At 42.4% G+C, this 25,364-nt stretch overlaps 1 protein-coding gene across 8 annotated transcripts in view; it reads left to right on the plus strand.

The window, feature by feature from the left end:
- MAP4K3 (mitogen-activated protein kinase kinase kinase kinase 3) overlaps nt 1-25,364 on the plus strand; it is a 331,018-nt gene that overhangs the window by 144,115 nt on the left and 161,539 nt on the right. For all 8 annotated transcript variants that reach the window (XM_069769035.1, XM_069769037.1, XM_069769038.1 and 5 more), the window contains exons 3-5: nt 10,369-10,459; nt 19,313-19,377; nt 22,073-22,128. In XM_069769035.1, the coding sequence (XP_069625136.1) occupies nt 10,369-10,459; nt 19,313-19,377; nt 22,073-22,128 (212 nt within the window). The remainder of the gene's footprint in view (nt 1-10,368; nt 10,460-19,312; nt 19,378-22,072; nt 22,129-25,364) is intronic.

Consider the following 25,364-nt stretch of genomic DNA (forward strand, 5'->3'; position numbering starts at 1 on the left):
TATTCACGGTGGAAAATGAAATGCTAGGTGAAATCCCAAGAAACAATGAAAACCCTATATTAAGGGTCACCAATCTAACCCAAGAAGAGGTGCGAAATCGGCTAAATAAGATTAAAATAGATAAATCTCCGGGTCCGGATGGCATACACCCACGAGTACTAAGGGAACTAAGTAATGTAATAGATAAACCATTATTTCTTATTTTTAGGGACTCTATAGCGACAGGATCTGTTCCGCAGGACTGGCGCATAGCAAATGTGCCAATATTCAAAAAGGGCTCTAAAAGTGAACCTGGAAATTATAGGCCAGTAAGTCTAACCTCTATTGTTGGTAAAATATTTGAAGGGTTTCTGAGGGATGTTATTCTGGATTATCTCAATGAGAATAACTGTTTAACTCCATATCAGCATGGGTTTATGAGAAATCGCTCCTGTCAAACCAATCTAATCAGTTTTTATGAAGGGGTAAGCTATAGGCTGGACCACGGTGAGTCATTGGACGTGGTATATCTCGATTTTTCCAAAGCGTTTGATACCGTGCCGCACAAGAGGTTGGTACACAAAATGAGAATGCTTGGTCTGGGGGAAAATGTGTGTAAATGGGTTAGTAACTGGCTTATTGATAGAAAGCAGAGGGTGGTTATAAATGGTATAGTCTCTAACTGGGTCGCTGTGACCAGTGGGGTACTGCAGGGGTCAGTATTGGGACCTGTTCTCTTCAACATATTCATTAATGATCTGGTAGAAGGTTTACACAGTAAAATATCGATATTTGCAGATGATACAAAACTATGTAAAGCAGTTAATACAAGTGAAGATAGTATTCTGCTACAGATGGATCTGGATAAGTTGGAAACTTGGGCTGAAAGGTGGCAGATGAGGTTTAACAATGATAAATGTAAGGTTATACACATGGGAAGAAGGAATCAATATCACCATTACACACTGAATGGGAAACCACTGGGTAAATCTGACAGGGAGAAGGACTTGGGGATCCTAGTTAATGATAAACTTACCTGGAGCAGCCAGTGCCAGGCAGCAGCTGCCAAGGCAAACAGGATCATGGGGTGCATTAAAAGAGGTCTGGATACACATGATGAGAGCATTATACTGCCTCTGTACAAATCCCTAGTTAGACCGCACATGGAGTACTGTGTCCAGTTTTGGGCACCGGTGCTCATGAAGGATATAATGGAACTAGAGAGAGTACAAAGGAGGGCAACAAAATTAATAAAGGGGATGGGAGAACTACAATACCCAGATAGATTAGCGAAATTAGGATTATTTAGTCTAGAAAAAAGACGACTGAGGGGCGATCTAATAACCATGTATAAGTATATAAGGGGACAATACAAATATCTCGCTGAGGATCTGTTTATACCAAGGAAGGTGACGGGCACAAGGGGGCATTCTTTGCGTCTGGAGGAGAGAAGGTTTTTCCACCAACATAGAAGAGGATTCTTTACTGTTAGGGCAGTGAGAATCTGGAATTGCTTGATTGAGGAGGTGGTGATGGCGAACTCAGTCGAGGGGTTCAAGAGAGGCCTGGATGTCTTCCTGGAGCAGAACAATATTGTATCATACAATTATTAGGTTCTGTAGAAGGACGTAGATCTGGGGATTTATTATGATGGAATATAGGCTGAACTGGATGGACAAATGTCTTTTTTCGGCCTTACTAACTATGTTACTATGTTACTATGTTACTTCTTGGATCCCTTTCCAAAGGATAAACATAGACAATAACCTGAATAGTGCAGTGTCAATTTTAAGTTAAAATGTTCTTTTTAGACAGGTGTTCTGTGTGTTTTTCCAAGCATTTCTAATTTTTCATCTCAGTTTGTATACAAACCCTCAAAGATCCCATAGTCGTCTCTTCTCTAGGGACAGTCCTACAGTTTTGGCATGTTGTAGCTAGACAGCCGACTCATGAAAGGAGTCACAATCCCGGTCATTTCTCGGCTCTGGAATACAATAAAACCTGGGTCCTTCTACTGGACAAAACATTCAGGGTATGTGCCCACGATCAGGAACTGCTGCAGGTTTGATGTTGCTTATCTATGCAGCGTCAAAACCGCAGCGGCCAGATGTTACCGCATAGTGGATGGGATTTCTAGAAATCCCATGTCCCCTGTGTGTGTATGTGCGCCTGCGGATCACCCGCGGAGACTGATATGCGGCGCGTCATTGAGGACAGCAGCCTGTTTATTTCCCTAGACACACAATCTCTTAACCCTCCGTCACATACAATATTCGGACTAACGAGTTCACATACAATGTGCCTGTCAGGCGCCTGCTGGAAAAATACCTATAATATCTAATGTTTGCAATTTCAGTGCTCTAAAAGTGATCAGTGACCTTCATAGGGATGTAATAAAAGAGACTACACATAATCAGTTGCAAAAAAAAAACCATTTACTTAACATAAAACTAATAACTATGAAATACAAACTTTTCAAAACTCCCGCCAAATAGTCCCCAGTTCGACTCTCTCAAAAAAATGTACAAAGAAAATTTTTGAACACAAACTTAATTTTAAGGTACCTTAAGTACTATTAAAAACATATTCAATCAGAAGTAGATGCTGAGGTTTCCCCAGAAAAGTCACACTTGCAGAGCAAATAGCAAGAATTACACACCATTTTTGCATGTGTCAGGCAAATTGCTTTATGACATTTGAGACATTCATAATTTGAAAGCCTTCTGGTTCCGCTTTCCGTTTGGCAGGTGGTGCATCTCCTTCTTTTGTGAGGTGGTGCAGATGGTGACTTTTCACCATCATCTTCTGGGCGGAACCTTTTGAGCTGAACTTGAAGGCGAGAGGGGATACCGATTGTTTTCACGCTTCTCCTGCGTAGCTCTCCAAGTACTAGTCCATGGGCCAATTTTTTCAGATACAATCGTCTACGGAGTGGTTCAAGCTTGTTTTCAAGATAAATTACTTGTGAATTTATACCACCCAAATTCAACATAGCAAAAAATATGACCATTGGCCAGCGTTTGATGTTTCTGCTGACGTTGAAAGTGGAGCACATCTGATCTGCTGTATCCACACCCCCTTTGGTGGCATTGTAAAATGTAATTATCTCCGGTTTTATTTCTGCCCCAGTCCCAGGATCGATGGCAGCATCATCATGAAGTGTTGATAGAAGAAGTACGATTTTTTTGGCATGTGGTACATAGGAAACTAAAGCCTTTCCATTATGGAATGCAAACATACTGCTGTACTGTTGTCTCTCTTTCACACTTACAAACTGTGGCGGCAATTCCCTTTTGTTTTTTCTTACAGTTCCCACATATGACAGCTTCTGAATTTTCAGATAATCAATCAGATCACAACTTGTAAACCAATTGTCAGCTGTAATATTGCGACCCGATCCAAATAAGGGTTCAGCCAGTCTTTTTACAACATCAATGGGTTTGTTGCTCACACAGTAAGGACCTTCTGGTTGTTTTCCTGCATAAACTTCCAGGTTGTAAGTGTAGGTCTTACTGGCATCAACAAGGGCATAAATTTTTATTCCATATTTGTTTGGCTTTGATGGAATATATTGACGAAAGGCACATCTACCACGAAAACCAGGGAGCATTTCGTCAATAGTGAGATTCTCTCCAGGGTAATTACTTTGTTTACAGTTTACAACAAATCTTTGAAATATATCACGAATTGGAGCAAGTCGGTCATGTGTTTTGCGTTCGGTTCGGGTAGTTCTGTCGTCAAACCGAAGGCAACGAATTAGAATCTTGAATCTGTTTATGGACATAAGGCTAAATTTTTCAACTCCATCCCCATCTTTACCCCAAAGTTCCTCCAAACTTTGTCTATTTGCCCTATAAGCTCCTGCAAGGTACAGTAATCCAAAAAAAGCACGCAGTTCTATTTCATCTGTGGGCTTGATGGTTCTGTTGCAGATGTACTTGTCCTTTATAATGTCTATATATTGGTTGGTATATGTGACAATAGAGTCCAGAATGTAATCTGTAAATATACTGTTCCAGCATTCAACTGCAGTTTTTGCATTACGTGCAGTTCCTATTACTGCAGGAAGGTGAGTAATAATGTTTAAAGGTTCCCTACGTTTTTTCTGGAATGGCTTCTTGTTCCATTTAGTATTTTTATCTTTTCCAATATAATATGATCCAACTTCTTCATCCTCACCACTGTCACCATCTTGCTCTGTTTCAGAATCCAGGACACATTCTTCCACCTCATCATGAGAATCAATCTCACTTTCCTCTCCTAAATCCTCATTCAGTGTGAGGTCTCTATCATCTAACAGCATGTTTGTTACTTCCTCAACATCAAGTTGTTTGGATAAATTGTACATTTTCCTCTCCATTTCAGCAGATAATCTGAAGCAAGAGAAGGAATATGTTAGGGAACTACTGTATATGCCTGAGCAGCACACTTTCTTTTATAAAATCTCCCTTATTTCTATGAAATATCCTCACATTTTGTGCTATACATTCATAAAACAAGCTAAATAAACTATTGTGATGAATAAAAACATAAAATACCAACCTTACTGAATGTGACGTATTCACATACAATGAGCCTGAGAGATCTGTGCAGCTATATCCTCTCCCCTGAAGCTCTGAAATCCAACTGTGATATCAGGTTTCACAGACCTTCAAGAGACAGGAGACTACCTGGAGGGAGGGGGTTTCCTCACAATCTGGTGAGGAAGGAGAAATGAAAGTAAAAGAGAAGCGCCTGTCAGATCAGTTGTATGTGACGGAGGGTTAATGGCACGCCAGTCTCCACAACAGAAATGTAATCAACAGAATGTATATTGGACGCTGTGAATCAGCTCGGATCAGTGAACATATGCGGATTTACTTGCGTTCAATAGATGGCAGCGCTTTGAATGCAGCAGTCATACACTACGGCCAAAGCTCTGCTACTGCTGGATCGTGGGCACATAGCCGAAAACGCCCCCAGCACACTGATGGGGAAAGCTCCCAATTTATGTATACACGTGGGCCTTACAGGGGTCTGCTCACATTTAGGTTACATTCTGGCTTGACACCATTTATTCATAAACCGACTTTTCAGCTGAGCAGTAGAGATGAGCGAATCTTGCATAATTTTAGGCAGATTTTCTTTGTATGGTGGTAGATTCGATTCAGTCAGAATAAAATATTTCCGAATCTGAAATGCCCCTAAAGGGCAGTTTTTGGCTCTGAGGTCTCTCCCGACACCGAAGTCTAGTAAAAGGAAAAAAAAAATAGAAGGGTTAAAAAATAAAAAAAACATTATTTGTCGTTGCACCACGGCAGCTCCTTTGTGCATCATTGTCGGTCTTCATATCTTCCGGTGCTGACATTTGTCATTAACCTCAGCGAGGGGCGACGCACATCATTGCAGTCAGTGACCTCCACGTGAGGCCAATCGATGTCTTAAGTTCTAACAGGGAGCGTCCCGAAAGATCCAAAGACGGGTTGGAGGACGCTATTTTGTTGTATTCTTCCGAATCAAATGCCAAACATTTGGGAATCGCCAACATTTTGGGGGAAGATTTCAGAACAGATTTGATTTTGCTTAGGAGCTCTTACTTCGGTGCTCAGCCAAGCAAACGCACCTAATGGCGGAGGTTTGTAGTGTTGGCTAGAAGCTTCTCAGGCGTACATGCAGAGTGTAAAAAAGAAATGAACTGGTCCTAAATCAGAAAGAAGTGAGGTTGGCATTTGTAACCATTCTCATGTAATCTGTGTGATGTAGCATCTCAGACGGACGCACCCTACCTCCTACAGATGTATGCGCTACTAGACCACCAAGTCCGGGGCGCACCAGACACGCGAAGCATGCCCTCCCACCAGACATGTGCACAATGTGTTTTGACAATATGAGAAAATAAAAGCATGTGCTTGTCAGTTCCATACAGAGAAGATCTCTGAAGCCGTTTGTGAGCAGGAGTCGAGAGGAGGTGAACATATTCTTTAGCATATGCCGGTGCTCTTTTCAGGAATACGTCTGACTCCTTGAAGTGAGCCATACTAATATCCAATGACTGTAGACATTGTGCCGCAGGCAGCGTGCCGTGTGTGCATCTTTTGCCATATCTTTGATTCTAGAACCTTTTTGAATACTTAGAGAAGCACTCCCATTTTATATGCATGTAATATAGTATGAGTTTATTAATATACCGGTATTCACCTGCTTTCTCCAGTGTCCAGCACTGTTTTTCTCAGTGACGTCACCACTATTGTGATTAGCCGGCTCACTCAATGCATGAGCCGGAAGTCTTTCATTATGGCCGGGATCACACATGCGAGAAACACGTCCGTGTCTCGCATGTGAAATCCCTCCTCTGGCGCCGGCACTCCAGAGCGGAGCAACACATGGAGCCGCACGCTCCGCTCCTGGAGTGCCGGCGCCAGAGCTTGGATTTCACATGCGAGACACGGACGTGTTTCTCGCATGTGTGATCCCGGCCATAATGAAAGCCTATGGTGACTGGATCTGGCGCTCCATAAGCTTACAGTGTAAGGCTATGTTCACACGTAGCTTTTTTTTTTCTGCAGCCAAAACCTGATCTATTGGCAATAAATAAACTGAAAACAAAAAGCAGGTTTTGCTGGCTTTTTTTGCCGCTTTTCTTGCTGTGTTTTTCAGGATCCCAAAGTCCAGTTTTGCGTCCACCATACAAGCAAGAACAATGCAAGGTGTTAGGTCACCAATGCAAAACGGATGAGAAAGCCTAAAACATTTTTGGAAAAAAAAGAGCAATTTGAAGTTTATACAAGTTCATGAAACCATACACAATTGTAAATGGAAAACCAGTGGGGGAGTTGAATTGGTCGGGCATAGTTTACCTAAGACATTGGCAGTGCATTTTTGTAGGTCAGGCACTGTTTACCACCTTGGTCAACCCTAGAGTTTGTTTAATTTCACACATGGCTATGCTTGGTTTTACATACATCACTAATTTAATTCAACTGTACAAATACTAAAATCCAGGCTCGTGAGGCACCAAGACATTTTGAATTAAACTTGCGAAAATCACAAAAATAAATGGGTTTCACATCCTGCTGTACCTGCTTTTTTCAGCTAAAAATGCTGCAAAAACTGATGGAAACAATTTTGATGCTTTTTTTTTTTAGTTTACTCATTGCTTGCTATAGGTGAAAAAAACCCAATGAAAATTAAAATAACAGCAGTTTACCAAATCAGTCCTAGAGTTCTAGTCCTCTTCCTCTCTGAAGAGGCTATTTGCATATTTGCTTAACCAAGGTGAACATTGCACGGCGAATAAAGGCCCCTTCACATTAAGCGACGCTGCAGCGATACCGACAACGATCCGGATAGCTGCAGCGTCGCTGTTTGGTCGCTGGAGAGCTGTCACACAGACCGCTCTCCAGCGACCAACGATGCCGGTAACCAGGGTAAACATCGGGTAACTAAGCGCAGGGCCGCGCTTAGTAACCCGATGTTTACCCTGGTTACCATCCTAAAAGTAAAAAAAACAAACACTACATACTTACCTAACGCTGTCTGTCCCCAGCGCTGTGCTCTGCACTCCTCCTGTACTGGCTGTGAGCACAGCGGCCGGATAGCAGAGCGGTGACATCACCGCTCTGCTTTCCGGCTGACCGACGCTCACAGCCAGTACAGGAGGAGTGCAGAGCACAGTGCCGGGGACAGACAGCGTTAGGTAAGTATGTAGTGTTTGTTTTTTTTACTTTTAGGATGGTAACCAGGGTAAACATCGGGTTACTAAGCGCGGCCCTGCGCTTAGTTACCCGATATTTACCCTGGTTACCAGTGAAGACATCGCTGGATCGGTGTCACACACGCCGATCCAGCGATGTCAGCAGGGAGTCCAGCGACGAAATAAAGTTCTGGACTTTATTCAGCGACCAACGATCTCCCAGCAGGGGCCTGATCGTTGGTCGCTGTCACACATAACGATTTTATTAACGATATCGTTGCTACGTCACAAAAAGCAACGATATCGTTAACAATATCGTTATGTGTGAAGGTACCTTAAGTCTTCTTACATTGGCATGCCAGGGTCTGAATGTCACTCTCCACAATAAGAAACATTACCTCTTAGGGTACCGTCACACAGTGGCACTTTGATCGCTAGGACGGCACGATCCGTGACGTTCCAGCGATATCCTTACGATCTCACTGTGTCTGACACGCTACTGCGATCAGGGACCCCGCTGAGAATCGTACGTCGTAGCAGATCGTTTGAAACTTTATTTCGCCGCTGGATCTCCCGCTGACATCGCTGAATCGGCGTGTGTGACGCCGATTCAGTAATGTCTTCACTGGTAACCAGGGTAAACATTGGGTTACTAAGCGCAGGGCCGCGATTAGTAACCCGATATTTACCCTGGTTACCAGTGTAAATGTAAAAAAAAAAAAACACTACATACTTACATTCCCGGTGTCTGGTCATGTCCCTCGCCTTCAGCTTCCCGCACTGACTGGTGAGCGCCGGCCAGCCATAAAGTACAGCGGTGACGTCACCGCTGTGCTTTCCGGCTGTCCGGCGCTCACTGTCAGTGCAGAGAAGCAGAGCGCCGAGGGACGTGACAGGAATGTAAGTATGTAGTGTTTGTTTTTTTTAACGTTTATGCTGGTAACCAGGGTAAACATCGGGTTACTAAGCGCGGCTCTGCGCTTAGTAACCCGATGTTTACCCTGGTTACCAGGGGACTTTGGGATCGTTGGTTGCTGGAGAGCTGTCTGTGTGACAGCTCTCCAGCGACCACACAGCGACACTGCAGCGATCGACATTGTTATCGTATCGCTGCAGCGTCGTTTTAGTGTGACGGTACCCTTAGACCTAGCCAAATCAGATCTCATACTTTGCACTGATGAGGGGCAATACCCTGAAACACTGTCTGCAAATTGAGATTCTGATTTTGCTTTTATCCTAAGTCATATTACAAGACTCGTTAAAGGGTTGATAATGACTTGTACGATTGTTGCTTTCAACAGCTGACGCTATAGAGTTCTCCTCTCTGAAGAGACAATTTGCATATGAGGTTCCTGAAATCTCATAGCTTTTGCTGGGACTGTAAGGCTGTGTGCACACGTTGCGGTTTTTTCGCGGTTTTTCCCGATAAAAACGCTATAAAACCGCAAAAAAACATACAATAAGCATCCCATCATTTAGAATGAATTCCGCATGTTTTGTGCACATGATGCGTTTTTTTCCGCGAAAAAAACGCATCGCGGCAAAAAACGCAGCATGTTCATTAATTTTCCGTTTTTTTTGCGGATTTCCCACTTCAAAATGCATTGGGAAGTGTCCGGAAAAAAACGCGGCAAAATCGCGGCAAAAACGCATGCGGTTTTCTTGCGGATTTCTTGCAGAAAATGTCCGGAATTCTTAGGAATTTTCTGGAAGAAATCTTGAACGTGTGCACATAGCCTAAAAGGCAGCTTTTACTTTGCATAAAAAAACGCAGCAAAAAGGCAACGTGTGAACATATCCTAAAATTTAGTTCCTGGTAACGTAGACGGCAGCATGACCCGAACAGTCTGCAGAGCAGTGATGTCACTTAGAAGAAGGGCAGAACAGCGCTGTATACCAGAGAGCAGTGATAGGGGAGTTTATGATTACTCTCACACTACAATACATGCATATAGACACACATTTAATGAGTTAAACTTAATAGGAGTGCTTCTTTAATTAGCAGGTTGGTTAATAAGATTAGGTTGGATTTTTAACACAAACTATTCTATTTTAGAATGATAGTTTATGATGATGATGACTCTAGATGATACTGTTGCGTCGTGCAAAAATCTTGATGTTGATGAAGATTAGGACAACCAGAGTCCAAATATTCATCTCTTAGTGATAACGCCTACATCACTCTGAAAAAGTGGCAACATTCTTGTACAATGCGGAGTTGCATAAAAATGATCCAACTTCTGGCATTTTTACACCAGTTTCGCTCAAATCTGCCAGCTCCTGGGCCAGTTCGGGGGCATGATGCCCCACCGCTCTTCAAATTCATGACAACCTGTGGCTTACCTCATGCCAGAAATCTTACTCCAGTCTCTGACTGGAGTAAGATTTGTGGCGAGTCGCATGGGAGATACAAACCACTTTTAGCACACAGATAATTCATTTAGAGGCATGTGCCTCTTAATAGATCATGCACATCTCACTCCAGCATATCCCCTCATCATGCCCTCTCGTGATGAATTGCGGCCTTAGATTCATGTAATAAATGGGCACCTCGGGCACATCTGTATACTGTTTACTGGTAAAAAGACGAAAGCCCTAGGTCTCAAAGCTCAACATAGTGCATTGTCCTAATGTGTACATAGCCTAATTTTTATTTCTTAATTACCGTACTTTTATATGCATTTGTTATTTATATATTTTTGTTTATTTCTTTATAGGAGAAGACTTTGCGGTGGTGCAGCAGGAGATCATAATGATGAAGGACTGCAAACATACGAACATCGTGGCTTACTTTGGCAGCTATCTGAGGTGGAGTGTTGGATAAATTTGTTCTTGGATATTAACCGAAAAACATAGATTTTGACATTTCATTTATAGTTTCCATAAATTGTTCATAGCTATAAATATATTGGCTGCTCTTCATAGAGGAAGGGCCAAGTCACTTTTAATCTGATTGTAGATGTCCTAGCTAAGCTTGGTGGTTCATGCTTATGCCTTCTTAAAGGGAAACTGTCACCAGATTTTTGCCACCTAGGGTGAGAGCAGCATAATGTAGGATCAGAGACTCCAATTCCACTGATGCGGCACTTACTGGGCTGCTTGCTGTAGTTTGGTAAAATCACTTTTATCTGCAGGAGATTATGACTAGAGGACTAGTTAAACTGTTGCCATGAAGTCCTCGGTATTCACCAGCTCTATATAACCCCACCCACACCACTGATTGGCAGCTTTCTGCCTATGCACAGTGCATACAGAAAGCTGCCAATCAATGGTGGGGGCGGGGTTATACAGAGGTCAGCATTCAGAGAACTGGTAGATCTGCAGCAAAGAAAACAGTTTTCATTAAAAAAACAAAAAAAAACACACAGTCCAGGAAATGATACACGTAAACTATTAATATGGGCATACAGGTTATAGACTGCTGAGAAGTGATACCTGTATGTCTCATGTAAGGTGCCTTTTTGTGGAAAAATTATCACTTTATATAAATGACCTTTTCCTGGCTTTGGGGAGGACGCTGTCTGGAAGAGAACTCTGCCCCCAGAGATTATTTCACATGAAGGGGCAGTTACCAGTGTGATGTGTAATCTCTGCTCTCCTGATCTCACTGCAGAGCTGTGTGTGATTATACCTGACACATCGGCAGGTTCCTCTCAGCTTCAGCTTCCATCTCGCAGGCAGACAGAGCTGCAATATTGTTACAATACAGCGGAGCTCAGAGAGAAGCAGAAAATGTGTTTGCAAGAAGACAAAATTCATTTGTGTTAGTTACTTGTCTCACTGCTACCTGCGTCTTTATGTAAAATAAGCTCTGGAGGCAGAGTTATCTGCCAAGCAGAGTCCTCCCCAGAGCCTGGAAGAGATCTTTTATATAAAGTGATAAAAGTGATAAAATTTAACAACAACAACACAGCTGATATGAGACACACAGAGAGGACTGTTTTCAGCATTCTATAACCTGTATGCCCATATTAATAGTTTAGATAGATCAAATGTGGTGACAGATTCCCTTTAAGCCTGCTGAAAGTAACATTGATAAATCACCCTTGAGTGGGGCTATCGATTGTGCCACTGATTGTTATAAGCCCTAATTATCCCAATCACATTTAAGTTTAACCCCTTCCCGACATGCGGCGTGTATTTACGGCACCTCGGGAGCTGCGTTCCCACAAACTGCCGTATAGATACTGCGCCATGTTCATGCTGAGCCCGCTGCGATCGAGTGCGGGTTTCAGCTCTATGTGAGAAAATGGTTTTGTAAATTTTGTTGAAAAAATAAGCAATCACTTGTCAGTTTTAACCCTTTTAACTTCCTAACTAAAAAAAAATATTGTTTCAAAAATTGTGCTGATGTAAAGTCGACATATGGGAAATGTTACTTATTAACAATTTTGTATGAGAAAACACTGTATTTTGAGGGCATAAAACTTAAGTTTGAAAATTTTAAAATTTTCACAAAATTTCTGACATTTTCACAAATAAACACAAGTCATATTGAAGAAATTTTACCACTATCATGAAGTACAATATGTCATGAAAAAAGTTTAGTTTTTTTCTATTTTCCATATCCTCTATATTAAAAAACAAACAAAAACCTGAAATTTTCACGATGGCCAATTAGCTTAATTTTAAGTTCACATTTAATATACTTTACGCTCGACTTTAGCAGTCTTATTTGTCATCACTGTCTATATACAGTTTTTACAGGATAAAAATTCACATGCATTAAAAGTTAATTAGTTGATTATCAATTAAACAAATGCAAAGTGAATAAACATAAGAGAAATGTAAAACAAATTAATAATTGGTGTGATCAGGTTTTTCCTTTAAAACAGTATACAATTTTCTAGGTACACTTGAAGTCGTCAAGAAGATTGTTCCAAATATTTTGGAGAACTAACCACAGTTCTAATGTGTATTTAATCCCAGACAGACTCAATGATATTGAGATCAGTGGTTTGTTGGGGTCATATCATCACTTCCAGGACTCATTGCTATTTCCACTGAAGATAGTTCTTAATGACATTTGCTCTATACTGAGGGGGGTTGTCCTCCTGCAGAATAAATTTGGAGCCAATCAGATGACTACCTTGGATGATGGATAAGTATCTGCCTAATTTTTCATTAATCCTGACCAAATCCCCAGCTCCATTTGATGAAATGTAGCACCAATCTTAAAAGGACCCTGCACCATTCTTCACTGTTCCTGCAGACAACCATTATTTTAGCTGGCACCAGTCCTTAGAAAAAGAACTGCTACTGCCAAATATTTCATATTTTGACTTAGAGCACATGCTGACATTTTTCTTCAGCCAAGTTCTTATGTTTTCATGCATAGTTATGTCGCTTGGCCTTGTTTCCATCTTGAAGGTATGTTTCTTTGTGCCACAATTCTTCAAAAAAAAAAAAAAGACCACTTCTAGTGAGACTTTTCTGAACAGTAGATAGGTGTAGTTGAGTCCCACCCGTTACAGCCAGTTCTGAACTGATGGCACTGCTGGACATCTTTTGATTTTGAAGTGTAGCTGTGCGCTAGTCACAACCCATCGACAGGCTGTAAGTCCATGAAGTCAGACATTTTTGGGGTTAATACCAAAAGAGCATGTAGTAAACCAAGGGAAAATACAATGTCATAAGTCAGATCACATTTCAGGGACAGAATACCTGAGAAATAGCGGATAAGGAGAGGGGCAATAACAAAATGGATAGTCAGAACACGGTCCAAAGGTCAGCAGCGGAAGATCAGAAGCAAAGAGGCAATAACAAACAGGTGGTTGGAATATGGTCCAAAGGTCAGCAGCAGAAGTTCAGAACTTACAGCACATGGATCAGGATAATACACCCAGAGAGCATAAGTTTTTGACTGGCAGTGATCTGGGCCAGACAACTCACCTAAATAGCAGGGCAATTGCTAAGAACAGGGAGCACCTCTGGAAATCTCTGTACCTTCCAGTCTCAGATGGTTCAACCGAGTTGTCAATCAAGGCACTGACAGCTCAGCACGCCCCAGGATAGGATGACAGAGCTGTCCATCACTGAGTCCCAGACACTCTGACTCGGAGGAATCGTGATAGTAGCAAGCATAATGTGTCTTTCATCTGCTGCACCTAGTTTCCTTTGCCGATTTCTATGTTTATGGTCCTCAATGTTGTCCATTTCTTGATGTCCTCAGTGCTGAGAAATACAGGCAGATACTAACCATCAGATAATACCATCAGGAAGATATCGGATTGGCTCTGTGGTTAGTTGTCCAAGATGTTTGGTTAAACCTCCCTGCTGAGATCTTTTAAAAATGGTGTGTGAGTGTACCTAGAAGAATTGATGCTTTCGTGCTGCTTTGAAGGAAAGGGTGGTCACATTCTCTTGTTCATTCACTTTACATTTTATTCATCGGTAAAACTAAATATTCCCATTTTTTTTTTCAAAGCATTCTTACTTTTTAGCATTGATTTTGCACAGCTGCCTCAAACTTTTGCATTGTACGGTGCTTAAATTCAGCAAAGTTGTGTCTGATTCTTTCTAGTTCTGGGAATGAAAGAACAGGAAGTACCGTATGTGTCTAGAATGAGGCCTAATGGTCAATGTGAAAATTGCAAGATTTTTAAAAAATTTTTTAGTTTAGAGCACAATACGAAAACTAAGAAATAAAAAATACCAAATATTTGGGTATAAATACATTTAACATAGAAAACATATTGATGAGCTATCCATAGAAATCTGTGAGGGATCGACACCTGGCAGCCCCACCAATCAACTGATGTCTACTCCAGCAGCTGAATGTAAGCAGTCTACAGTAAGGCATACCACGGCTCCTTAGGCTACGTTCACATTTGCGTTGTGCGCCGCTGCGTCGGCGAAGCAACGCACAACGCAAATAAAAACGCACCAAAACGCACGCAAAAATGCTCCTTTTTTGCCGAAATTTGGACGCAAGAAAAATGCAACTTGTTGCGTTTTTTGCGCCCGACGCTTGCGGAAAAAAAAACGCATGCGTCGCACAACGCAGCACAACGCATGTCCATGCGTCCCCCATGTTAAATATAGGGGCGCATGACTCATGCATCGCCGCTGCGTCGCCCGACGCAAACACGCAAAACGCAAAACGCTAATGTGAACGTAGCCTAACTGGAACGTCTGCCAGAAGCCGCAGGCTCAAAGACTGCCTTGGACAGACTTGGCACAAGCCACTTCATCAGGCAGACGCTAGATAAATCCCAATACCCTTTAACCCCTAGGGACAGGAACCTCGTTTTATAATAGGTCCCAGTGGAATGCTACCATGTTAAGGCTGCCATGCAGAGGTAGGAATGGTCGCCAAGCAGGGTCGGAGCCAAGAGGTCATGTCAAAGACAAAATCAGGATCTGTAAGAATAGTAACAAGCTAGGGTCAAACAGGAATACATTGAACCACACAGGATCAGAAGATGCACACCTAGCCAAGGGAACACTAAGCTATATCTGGCAGCTCCCAGCAACAAGCTGGAAGCCTTAGTAGGGTGTGGTGCTCTCCATTTGGCTGGAACAGGGAGCTGATAACTTCAGCTGGAAGCACACACACCTATACTGCCAGACTGGACGGCACTACAGGTCCCAGCCATTCTAACCTTAGTGGATGGACACTAAGTGGATGGCACATTTGCGTTGTGCGCCGCTGCGTCGGCGAAGCAACGCACAACGCAAATAAAAACGCACCAAAACGCACGCAAAAATGCTCCTTTTTTGCCGAAATTTGGACGCAAGAAAAATGCAACTTGTTGCGTTTTTTGCGCCCGACGCTTGCGGAAAAAAAAACGCATGCGTCGCACAACGCAGCACAACGCATGTCCATGCGTCCCCCATGTTAAATATAGGGGCGCATGACTCATGCATCGCCGCTGCGTCGCCCGACGCAAAAACGCAAAACGCTAATGTGAACGTAGCCTAACTGGAACGTCTGCCAGAAGCCGCAGGCTCAAAGACTGCCTTGGACAGACTTGGCACAAGCCACTTCATTAGGCAGACGCTAGATAAATCCCAATACCCTTTAACCCCTAGGGACAAGAACCTCGTTTTATAATAGGTCCCAGTGGAATGCTACCATGTTAAGGCTGCCATGCAGAGGTAGGAATGGTCGCCAAGCAGGGTCGGAGCCAAGAGGTCATGTCAAAGACAAAATCAGGATCTGTAAGAATAGTAACAAGCTAGGGTCAAACAGGAATACATTGAACCACACAGGATCAGAAGATGCACACCTAGCCAAGGGAACACTAAGCTATATCTGGCAGCTCCCAGCAACAAGCTGGAAGCCTTAGTAGGGTGTGGTGCTCTCCATTTGGCTGGAACAGGGAGCTGATAACTTCAGCTGGAAGCACACACACCTATACTGCCAGACTGGACGGCACTACAGGTCCCAGCCATTCTAACCTTAGTGGATGGACAGAGCTTCTGGTTCTGACATTTTATCTTGGCCACTCGCAGAGTAGACACGGAGGCGCCTGGTGCCAAAAGCAGAAACCACAGGATCTGGTGGAGATGTGGCACTTAGGTTGCTTACTGGCCACTGCGGCATTTCTCGCCAATTTAAGTGGGCAAGGTTCAATAAAAGTGAATGGGAAATAAACGTCAGCAGTCTCTAAACAATGTACGTAGCTGCGGTGTTCTACGCCATATGTTCCTCATATCTTTCTGCTGCTGGAGCATATATTGGCTGATTGGTGGGCATGATACGTGTCAGACCCCCACAGAAGACGTCTTTAATAGATCACATTACTTGTCAATTTTAAGTCTTAAGGTGCATAAATGCTGCAATTTGACAACTTTTATATGTAAATTGGCTTGTTACACAGCATTTAATAGTGAACCTTGTACAAAGTTTTGTCATACAGTGGTTATAAAAAGTCTGTGCACCCCTGTTAAAATGCCAGGTTTTTGATATGTTAAAAAAAAATCATACCAAGAAGAATAATTTCAGAACATTTTCCCCCATGAGTGTTACCCATAATCTGTATAATTCAATTGAGAAATTGGCTGAAATATTTTTGGGCCATTTTCGCCCTTCTCCGACAAAGTGGTCGGAGCCGAGTTGGGATGGGTGCTTGGCGATTGTTGCTCGTCATGTTCATGACTAGCAGCGGCATTCCCCTATGCCACAATGCTAAGCTCTGCAGGGGCCAGACTAAGAATTGTGGTGAGGTGCTCACAGAGATGCACGCCACTTGTCTAACGCCTCTTCATGAATCAGGAACGTCTGACTTCAGCACACCTCCTCATCAAGACCGGCGTGATCAGCAATGCTCTTGACCATGGACCCAATGACGTTGCTGTAAAATGCAACTAAGAAAATCTCAAGGAGATCCTACTAGAACCGCTAGAACTTTATATGGAGTATTATTTAATATGAGCGTACAATTGATTGGGTAATTCTGAACACATCCCCAGTTATAAAAGGGTATTAACACTTATGCAACCAGTTTATTTTAGTTCACTATGAAAACAAAAAACTATTAAGTTACTAAACCCTCCATTTTTTTGAGAATGGAATTTTTTTTTAATGAGACTTAGATTGCAAAGTTGTTTGTTTTTACAATCACTTTGCAATTTTACCCATTTAAGAAGTTGACAGTCACTATAAGGGGTTAAACATGGATCTCTGTGCAAATCTGTGGTGAATCCGGAGCACTTTTTGCAGCCAAGCTCCCATTTATTAATCTGTTTTCAGATATCCATGTTTCACAGTCCGAGAGCCATGGCGGGGCGGACCACCTGTCCAACTGATGGCCTCATTGGCTTATATGAGGTTGCTAGTTTGGGTCAGGACACTTTCGGTCAGTGTGGTCATTCCTGTCCGGATACGGTGTGTGAAACATGGGTCTCTTTATTCAGCCTAATTGTGCTATATTCTCATGGTGCCTTTCCCCAATACATAGACGGGGTGGAATCCCCATTGAAAATCTGCATCAAAATGAGGTTTCAGATTTCGGAGAGGGTTCTCCATGTGCCACGAGTTAGGATGTATAACCATTTTCCGCTATATATTGGGTGTGTGAGAGTCGGCGCTCGCGTTGAGACGACATGAAATATTTCTCATTCCTTATATCACAACAGTCTTGTTTCCAGATGGTGTAAATGAATGGAAATCTGCAAAACGCCATCGCCTTTCTGTCTTCAATTCTTAGTGACGTGCAAGGTGATCGCTGAAGGCAATGTAGCCTGAGTATAATCTCAGCAGCGAGAAGGATCTGTACCTACAGCACGCTGGGCAACAATCTGGAAAGACTGCACGGAAAGCTCTGCATCACTGATCTCACCCATTTCAGCCTCGTTTTTTCTTTTTAAGCCTGAAAGGGTTTATGTCTTTCCAATCTGACATTTATGAGACGTCTTGGCTTTATCAGCATTTCCAAAAACATTTACTGATGTTCACTTTTCTTCCAATACATGAAAAATCACAGTCTGAAGGTCAGCAAAACGGTAACAGCTTTATGAGACATTCCGGGCCTCACATTCCGAAAAAGCAGAATGAGTCCTAAAGGGGAGACAACAGGTAGCCTGGGATAGCAAAACCCTGGATACAAGAAAGCCTGGAAAGATATCGCATCAGAGGGGGTTGTGTGGAATTTTTCTAAACTACCTGGAAATAAGTGAAAACAAGCACAAATAAGCATTACTTAAAGGGAACCACGAAAATGCAGATAAATCTTAAAGAGCAGTGAGAACTGAGTAGTTTGATATATAGTTTTGTGGCGAAAGATTCAGTAAAATCTTTGTTTTAATCATTTAATCTTCTGATGTTTCTGGGCTTTTTGGTCCAGTGGGCGGTCCGATCAGTGACTGACAGCTCTCTCTGTAAGCATACTTCTACATAGAAAGCTATCAGTCACTAATAGGACCGCCTACCGGACCCAAAATCCCAGAAAGAGCAGAGATTCAAATTAATAAAGGGGATGTTCGAGACTTTAACATTGTCAGCTTATCCTTAAGATAGGTCATCTGATGTCTGATCGGTGGTGGTGCGGCCCCCAGCAGATCAGGTGTTCCTGGTGTCAGCGGCAGCTGGAACTACTCAGTTCCAGAGCTGGACAGATAGGTGGAAGATGTGCAGTACTCCGCCACTATACAGTAAATCTATATAGCAATCTGCTCCGCTTCCTCTGCTCTATAACACGGTGCCTGCAGATTGGACTGACTGTTCATAGATCTGTAGTGATGACATTACGTCTATTGTTCGTGTTTTTGTACCCAATTACTGAAGTCACCGATTGGCTGCATTGGTCAAGTTATGGCTGCATGGCCGAAGGGAACCACCAAAGTAAAAGGAGTTAACTCATTTCCAGTTCCCTTATATTTATTTTTTTTAAATCCCAGTCAATCTGTTTAAATTTATTCTGAAAAGCCACCACTAGAGGGAGTTTGGAAGCATTCGGTATACTATTCAAATGATCTCTTCGGAGAGGAAGAGGACTAGAACTCTAGTGCCACCTATTGGAAGTAACAATCCTAGCAGTCAATGTCGATCCTTTACTTCTGGCTGAGAGTTAATTGCCTTGGTATATAAATCTGACCAAGCTTTGCTATTGCTACGTTTCTAACACCTATTTTCATGATGATCTTGCACATTCAGAACCATTGGTTAAAGCTTATGTTCTTTGTCTTCATCACTTTGTATTTGTTTTCTTATTTTAGGCGTGATAAGCTTTGGATATGTATGGAATTTTGTGGTGGAGGCTCCTTACAAGACATCTACCACGGTAAGAAATCTTGAACATTTAGTGAACTTGCTTATTTCTGCTGACCTGGAAATATCTCTGGTCAATGTACAAAATGTGCAAATATTGTATTTCGATTATTTGTTTCCAGATCATACCAATAGTTGTTAAAGAAATGGCACAAAAAGCCACCTTGATATTAACCAGTTCAAGACCAGACCGTTTTCCCCATTCTTGACCAGGCACATTTCTAGTGGGAGGTTGTACATGCAGTATACAATACTGTAATGTTTTTAAATCTTTGTGGATACTGAAATTATTTTTGCATCTTTATTTTGTGATACATAGCATGTCGGGGTTTTTTTTTTTTTTTTTTGCTATTTCCATGCATTTCTTAAAGGAAATGTGTGTTTTATCAATTGAATGTAATTTGTTCCCATTTCCAGAAGTTATTTTTATATATCGGATACGTTTTTTTCATTTGCTTTTTTTTTTTTTTCGAAGGGTGTGGAGCTAGTAACAGCAACTTTTTTTAATTTATTTGTAATATATTTTACATGTGATGCCCCCGATAAGGTCATAAAAGATCTTAGGGGAGCATTTCTATATTTAAAAACTTTTTTTTAAATGATTTAATTATCCCTGTAATTAGGGCTGGTATATTAACCCTAGTTGAAGGGCAAATTAAGCCTCGTGGCTGCACAGCAGAGCTGACTAGGTTTCCCAGGACCCGGACTCTATTGCTCTCTCCTTACACCGCGTGATCACTTGGCCTCTGGAGTAAGCCCAAACAGCGCTATCTATCCTATATACACAGTGCTTGTTCAGTGCTGTGTATACAGTGATCAGGAAGGCAAATATGGTACTAAACCGTCTCTGCCTTCTCTGTAGGGAGTTGGGCTGTGTCTAGCAGCCGGCTCCACACTTCCACAGTTGCATGAGTTGATGCAGCTGCCATATTATTAAGTCACGTTTTAGACAGTCACTGCAGAGTATGATGCAGACCGCCCGGAAGTTATAGTCTATGGGTCTATATGGAAGCATTTAATTTTTCAGCATAGCAATGATGGTTTACAATATAGCGTTCTCCCATGCTACATGTGCTTCCCCTGACAAGTGCGAGGGCTGTCCGACTACATAAGTCCATGACTGGTTTACAAGTATAAGATGGCTGATCTCTGATAAGCATCATGATTGGCCTGATTTCAGATCCTGTCGCGAGGTTTTGAGGATGCGTTCTCGTCTCATGCCGTTTAATTCTCCCCCTCACTGTCATGATGAAAGGGGCTGGATGGCAGGCGCAGTCTATTAGCCAAGGTGATGGAGAAGTCGCGTTGGCTTAGCCTATTCATGTCGCTGACACAGGGAAAAAGGAGGAGCTCTCTGCCTGCCTAGGAGCATCAGACCAACACATTGGGAAGAAGCATAGGGCCGAATTCACATGTCTGTGCCTGTAACGGACAGAACAGGGATCCACGCAGATGGAAACATTGTGCTGTTCATGCTAATCACCGATTCAGTCATGGAAGTTTAGAAGTTTGGTCTGTGAATGCTTTTTTTTGTACGCATCTTTAAAAAATTGGGCAGATTTATTGTCAAGAAATGTGGAAGGTTCAGAGTGATTGAAACTGAGCAGCTGTCAAACATAGCCCTTGGTATCTGCGAGTCGGACCTGAGCGCAGGCTGTCACATGATTAGGGTTCCTGAGTTGACCCCTCATTGAAGGTGTAATCATATTTTCCCTAAAGCATTTTTGTTTCCTGGTAGCGATAATATGCAAAGTTACGAGCCAGACTTGTGGTTTTTATGGTCTCCAGAGCCGAGTGAGATGAAGTGTAGGGGCGGATTGAAGCACACTTACTGTGTAGTGAGCGGTGTCTGCGCCAGGCCGCCTCGATGAGTATGTCGGGCCGCCCCGATGACTATGTCGGGCCTCCCCGATGACTATGCCGGGCCGCCCCGATGACTATGCCGGGCCGCCCCGATGACTATGCCAGGCCGCCCCGATGACTATGCCGGGCCGCCCCGATGACTATGCCGGGCCGCCCCGATGAAGGCTAGTGCTCTGGTACAGGGACAATCAACTTAGCTGCATTCTCTCTCTTTAGTCGCTTTTCCAGTAAGCCTACCAGATGTGTAAAAGGTTATTTACCTGCAGATTACTACTGTGTACAGGTATGTAGACTTGTTTTTAGCTAGGATATGCCATTACTTTATGACCAGCGATGGTCCTGGGTTTGGGTCCCTTGGGTCCTGAGAATCGGGGTGGCTCTTGTTGAACTATATCTGCCTTTAGTGGCTCCCCCTGCAGGTCACGGCCCAGTGAGAAAACTAGGTCAGGTTCCCTCTTGTCCAAATATATGCCAGGAGTTCAAAGAAAAGTAGTTTCCATGTCAAAAGCCCTGTTCCGTATCATTATATTTCATTCTACAGGAATGCATCACATTTCCTTTTTTTTTAAATATTGGAAAAATCTGGATTTTGCTACCTGTTATTGGTTCACATAAAGAATAAATATCTGTATAATTACCCACAAAAGTTGATTTCGTTCTTTAAGTTTTCCCTGGAGAAAAGTATTCTGAATAATTGTGTTTCTGGGAATGACATCCCCTGCCATTTTCCATTTCCGTGCTGTCTGACACCATCCGATGTGTGTGGCGCTTGTGTACAGTGTCCCGGACTCGCCGTACATTACTGGACTAATTGAATGTAAATGTTTTCTTCTCTTCCCCCACAGTGACCGGACCGCTCTCAGAACAGCAGATTGCATATGTTTCCCGGGAAACGCTGCAGGTACCGGCGCTGTCACTTGTGTGATGGGTTGTGTGAGTCACAAGTAACCTTGGAGGTTTTGCTGTCCTAAGGATTCAATCCTGCGAGTACACAGTGTTTAACAGCAATGTTCTGAAGGCAAATTGCATCCTGTCATTGTGTGAGGAGGCAGCGTAACCATAGATAACATCCCACCGCTCACCTCTTGTACCCTGCACTTCGTCGATTTACTTTTATAATGGTTACCAAGGACACGCGGTGAAAGCTGCCGGGGGTTTTTCTCGGTCTTAGCAGGTATAATTTGTAGGATGGACTCTGGCATCATAAGCTTTAAATTGTCACTTTTGCGTCAAAACACTTAGCGTAAATCAGTAGTACAGGTGAATATAAGAAACTTTCTAATATATCTTATTATAAAAACCTGCTTCTTTCTCCACTTATGAGCCACTTCTTCCCCTCCCCCTGCTTCTTCTGCTCATCATTCACTTTAAAATAAACAGATCAGATTTATCTTGGTCAAAGCCACACAGAGAGCCAGCACAGCGAGTGCCAGGTTACAACTGTGGCCAAAAGTTTTGAAACTGGCACAAATTTCGGAATTTACAATTTTTTTTAGATCTATTAGTCGGATGTTTCTTTGGTTACTGAAGTTCTAGTATTTCGTATGTTTTTGCAGTTTTTTTGACAAATACATTCAATTTAGGCAATACCGCAATATTTACTGTGTTGATCCTTATTTTTCATGACTTCTACAAGTCGTCCTGACAGCTGGACATCAGATTCTGGTCCAAATCCCGACTGATAACATCAGATTCTTGTCAGATCAGTGCCTGGAGTTTATCACAATTGCTGTGTTGTTGTTAGGCTCCTGGTTTTTGAGGATTGACCTCAAGTTCTTATGGGGACCTGGCGAATGTCCTGATCATGGGCTCAAAATTTCAATGTTTTGTTCACCGCTCCACTTAGGCAATATTGTGTGAGCCCACCCTCTGGATGAAAAGCAACCCCACACATGAATGGTCTCAAAAAGCTGTACTGTTGGCATGGCCCAGGTCTCATGGTAGCACTCACCTTTTCTCCTCCAGACGGTCTTTCTTGTAGGTGTCCCAAACAGTACGAAGGGGGCGTCATCTTTAAAAAATAGCATAACTTTTCAGGAAGTACAGATATTGTCCTGCAAATGACTGAGGTAAAGTTTATTTTCTCTGATGAAGCCCTCTTCAGACTTTTTGGGACATCTGGAAGAATGATTGTCCAGAGAGGGAAAAAAAAAGTGCTTCCATGGGTCCTGTGTGATGCCGACATTAAAACATACTGAGACCACTAGTGTGGGGTTGCTTTTCATCCAGAGGAGTGGGCTCACACAGTTTTGCCTATGAACACTTTCATGAATAAAGAATGAGATCTAATCTTCCTCCAAAGTCTCCCAGCAGAACTAATTTGAGATGACTAGAGTTGAGCGAATTTCTTCAGCTATAGTGCTTGCCGAATAAGCTGCTGAGGGAACTCGGATACATGGAGCGCGCCGGCTGTCCGGCGCCGCAGCTGCATGTGTCGCGGCTGTGTCACTGTCACGGCACATGCATGGAGAGCCTGTTTGTAGGGCTTGTTGTGGTGATGACCACTCCTTTTTTCAGCATGTTGGAGCACCATGTCGCAAGGCAAAAGTGCTAACTAAGTGACTCAGTGAACAAAACATCGACATTTAGGATCCATGGCCAAGTAACTCCCCTGAGTAGTTTATCTGGTCATATTGTTTCAGAGAGCAATAATGACCATATAAAAGTTTATTTTATTTAGATGCATAGTCCTGATAGATCCGCTTTAACGTTATTGAGGTTGATTTCATGAATAGCATGTTGTTACTGAAGGTCGGGAAACTGATGATATTAGGTCTCTACAGTATCCTCTTGTGTCATCATCGTATGCCGCATTTTAGTCACATAGGATTTATTTTGTGTTGTTTCCCATTGTATAGCGGTATACGGTCTCTTTTCTTGGAATAAAACCTTTTCAGCCCAGGCTACACTTGTGTTACTCACATGCTTTGTTCATGCAGCTGCATCCTGACAGTCATATCCGTGCCTCCATGTGCATACCCTGGCTAGCTGTCATAGCATTCACAGCGATGACAATGCCGCATCCTGGAGGCGCCGCACCCACACACGGCCCTAAATCCACAGTATGGTAGTGTAACAATAGTCAGCTCCTAAGTCAGGCCACGTACCGCGTCAGAAATATCTGCGTGTGATGGAACGAGACCGGCTTATGGAAACAATACGATAGCCCTCAGAGAAAGTGTAAAGCAACAGTGCTGTCATCGGAAAGCGAGACCCCGAAACAAGTAGTAAACCATAAAGAAAACACTCATCTTCACGTTCTATGATGCGCTTTTCTCCTGGGAAGAAGGCCTTTGGTCCTCAGCATTGATGGTATTAACCCCTTAGTGACAGAGCCAATTTGGTACTTAATGACCAGGCCAATTTTTGCAATTCTGACCACTCTCACTTTATGAGGGTATAACTCTGGAACGCTTCAACGGATCCCGCTGATTCTGAGATTGTTTTTTCGTGACATATTGTACTTCATGTTAGTGGTAACATTTCTTCGATATTACTTGCGATTATTTATGAAAAAAACGGAAATATGGCGAAAATTTTTAAAATTTTGCAATTTTCAAACTTTGTATTTTTATGCCCTTAAATCAGAGAGATATGTCATAAAAAATAGTTAATAAATAACATTTCCCACATGTCTACTTTACATCAGCACAATTTTGGAAACAAAATTTTTTTTTGTTAGGGAGTTATAAGGGTTAAAAGTTGATCAGCAATTTCTCATTTTTACAACACCATTTTTTTTTAGGGACCACATCACATTTGAAGTCATTTTGAGGGGTCTATATGATAGAAAATAATGAAGTGTGACACCATTCTAAAAACTACACCCCTCAAGGTTCTCAAAACCACATTCAAGAAGTTTATTAACCCTTTACGTGCTTCACAGGAACTGAAACAATGTGGAAGGAAAAAATGAACATTTAACTTTTTTTTGCAAACATCTTAATTCAGAACCATTTTTTTTATTTTCACAAGTGTAAAAACAGAAATGTAACCATAAATTTTGTTATGCAATTTCTCCTGAATACGCCAATACCCCATATGTGGGGGTAAACCACTGTTAGGGCGCACCGCAGAACGTAGAAGTGAAGGAGCGCCGTTTGACTTTTTCAATGCAGAATTGGCTGGAATTGAGAT

This window comes from Ranitomeya imitator, chromosome 5, assembly GCF_032444005.1.
Source record: "Ranitomeya imitator isolate aRanImi1 chromosome 5, aRanImi1.pri, whole genome shotgun sequence".
NCBI lineage: Eukaryota > Metazoa > Chordata > Amphibia > Anura > Dendrobatidae > Ranitomeya > Ranitomeya imitator.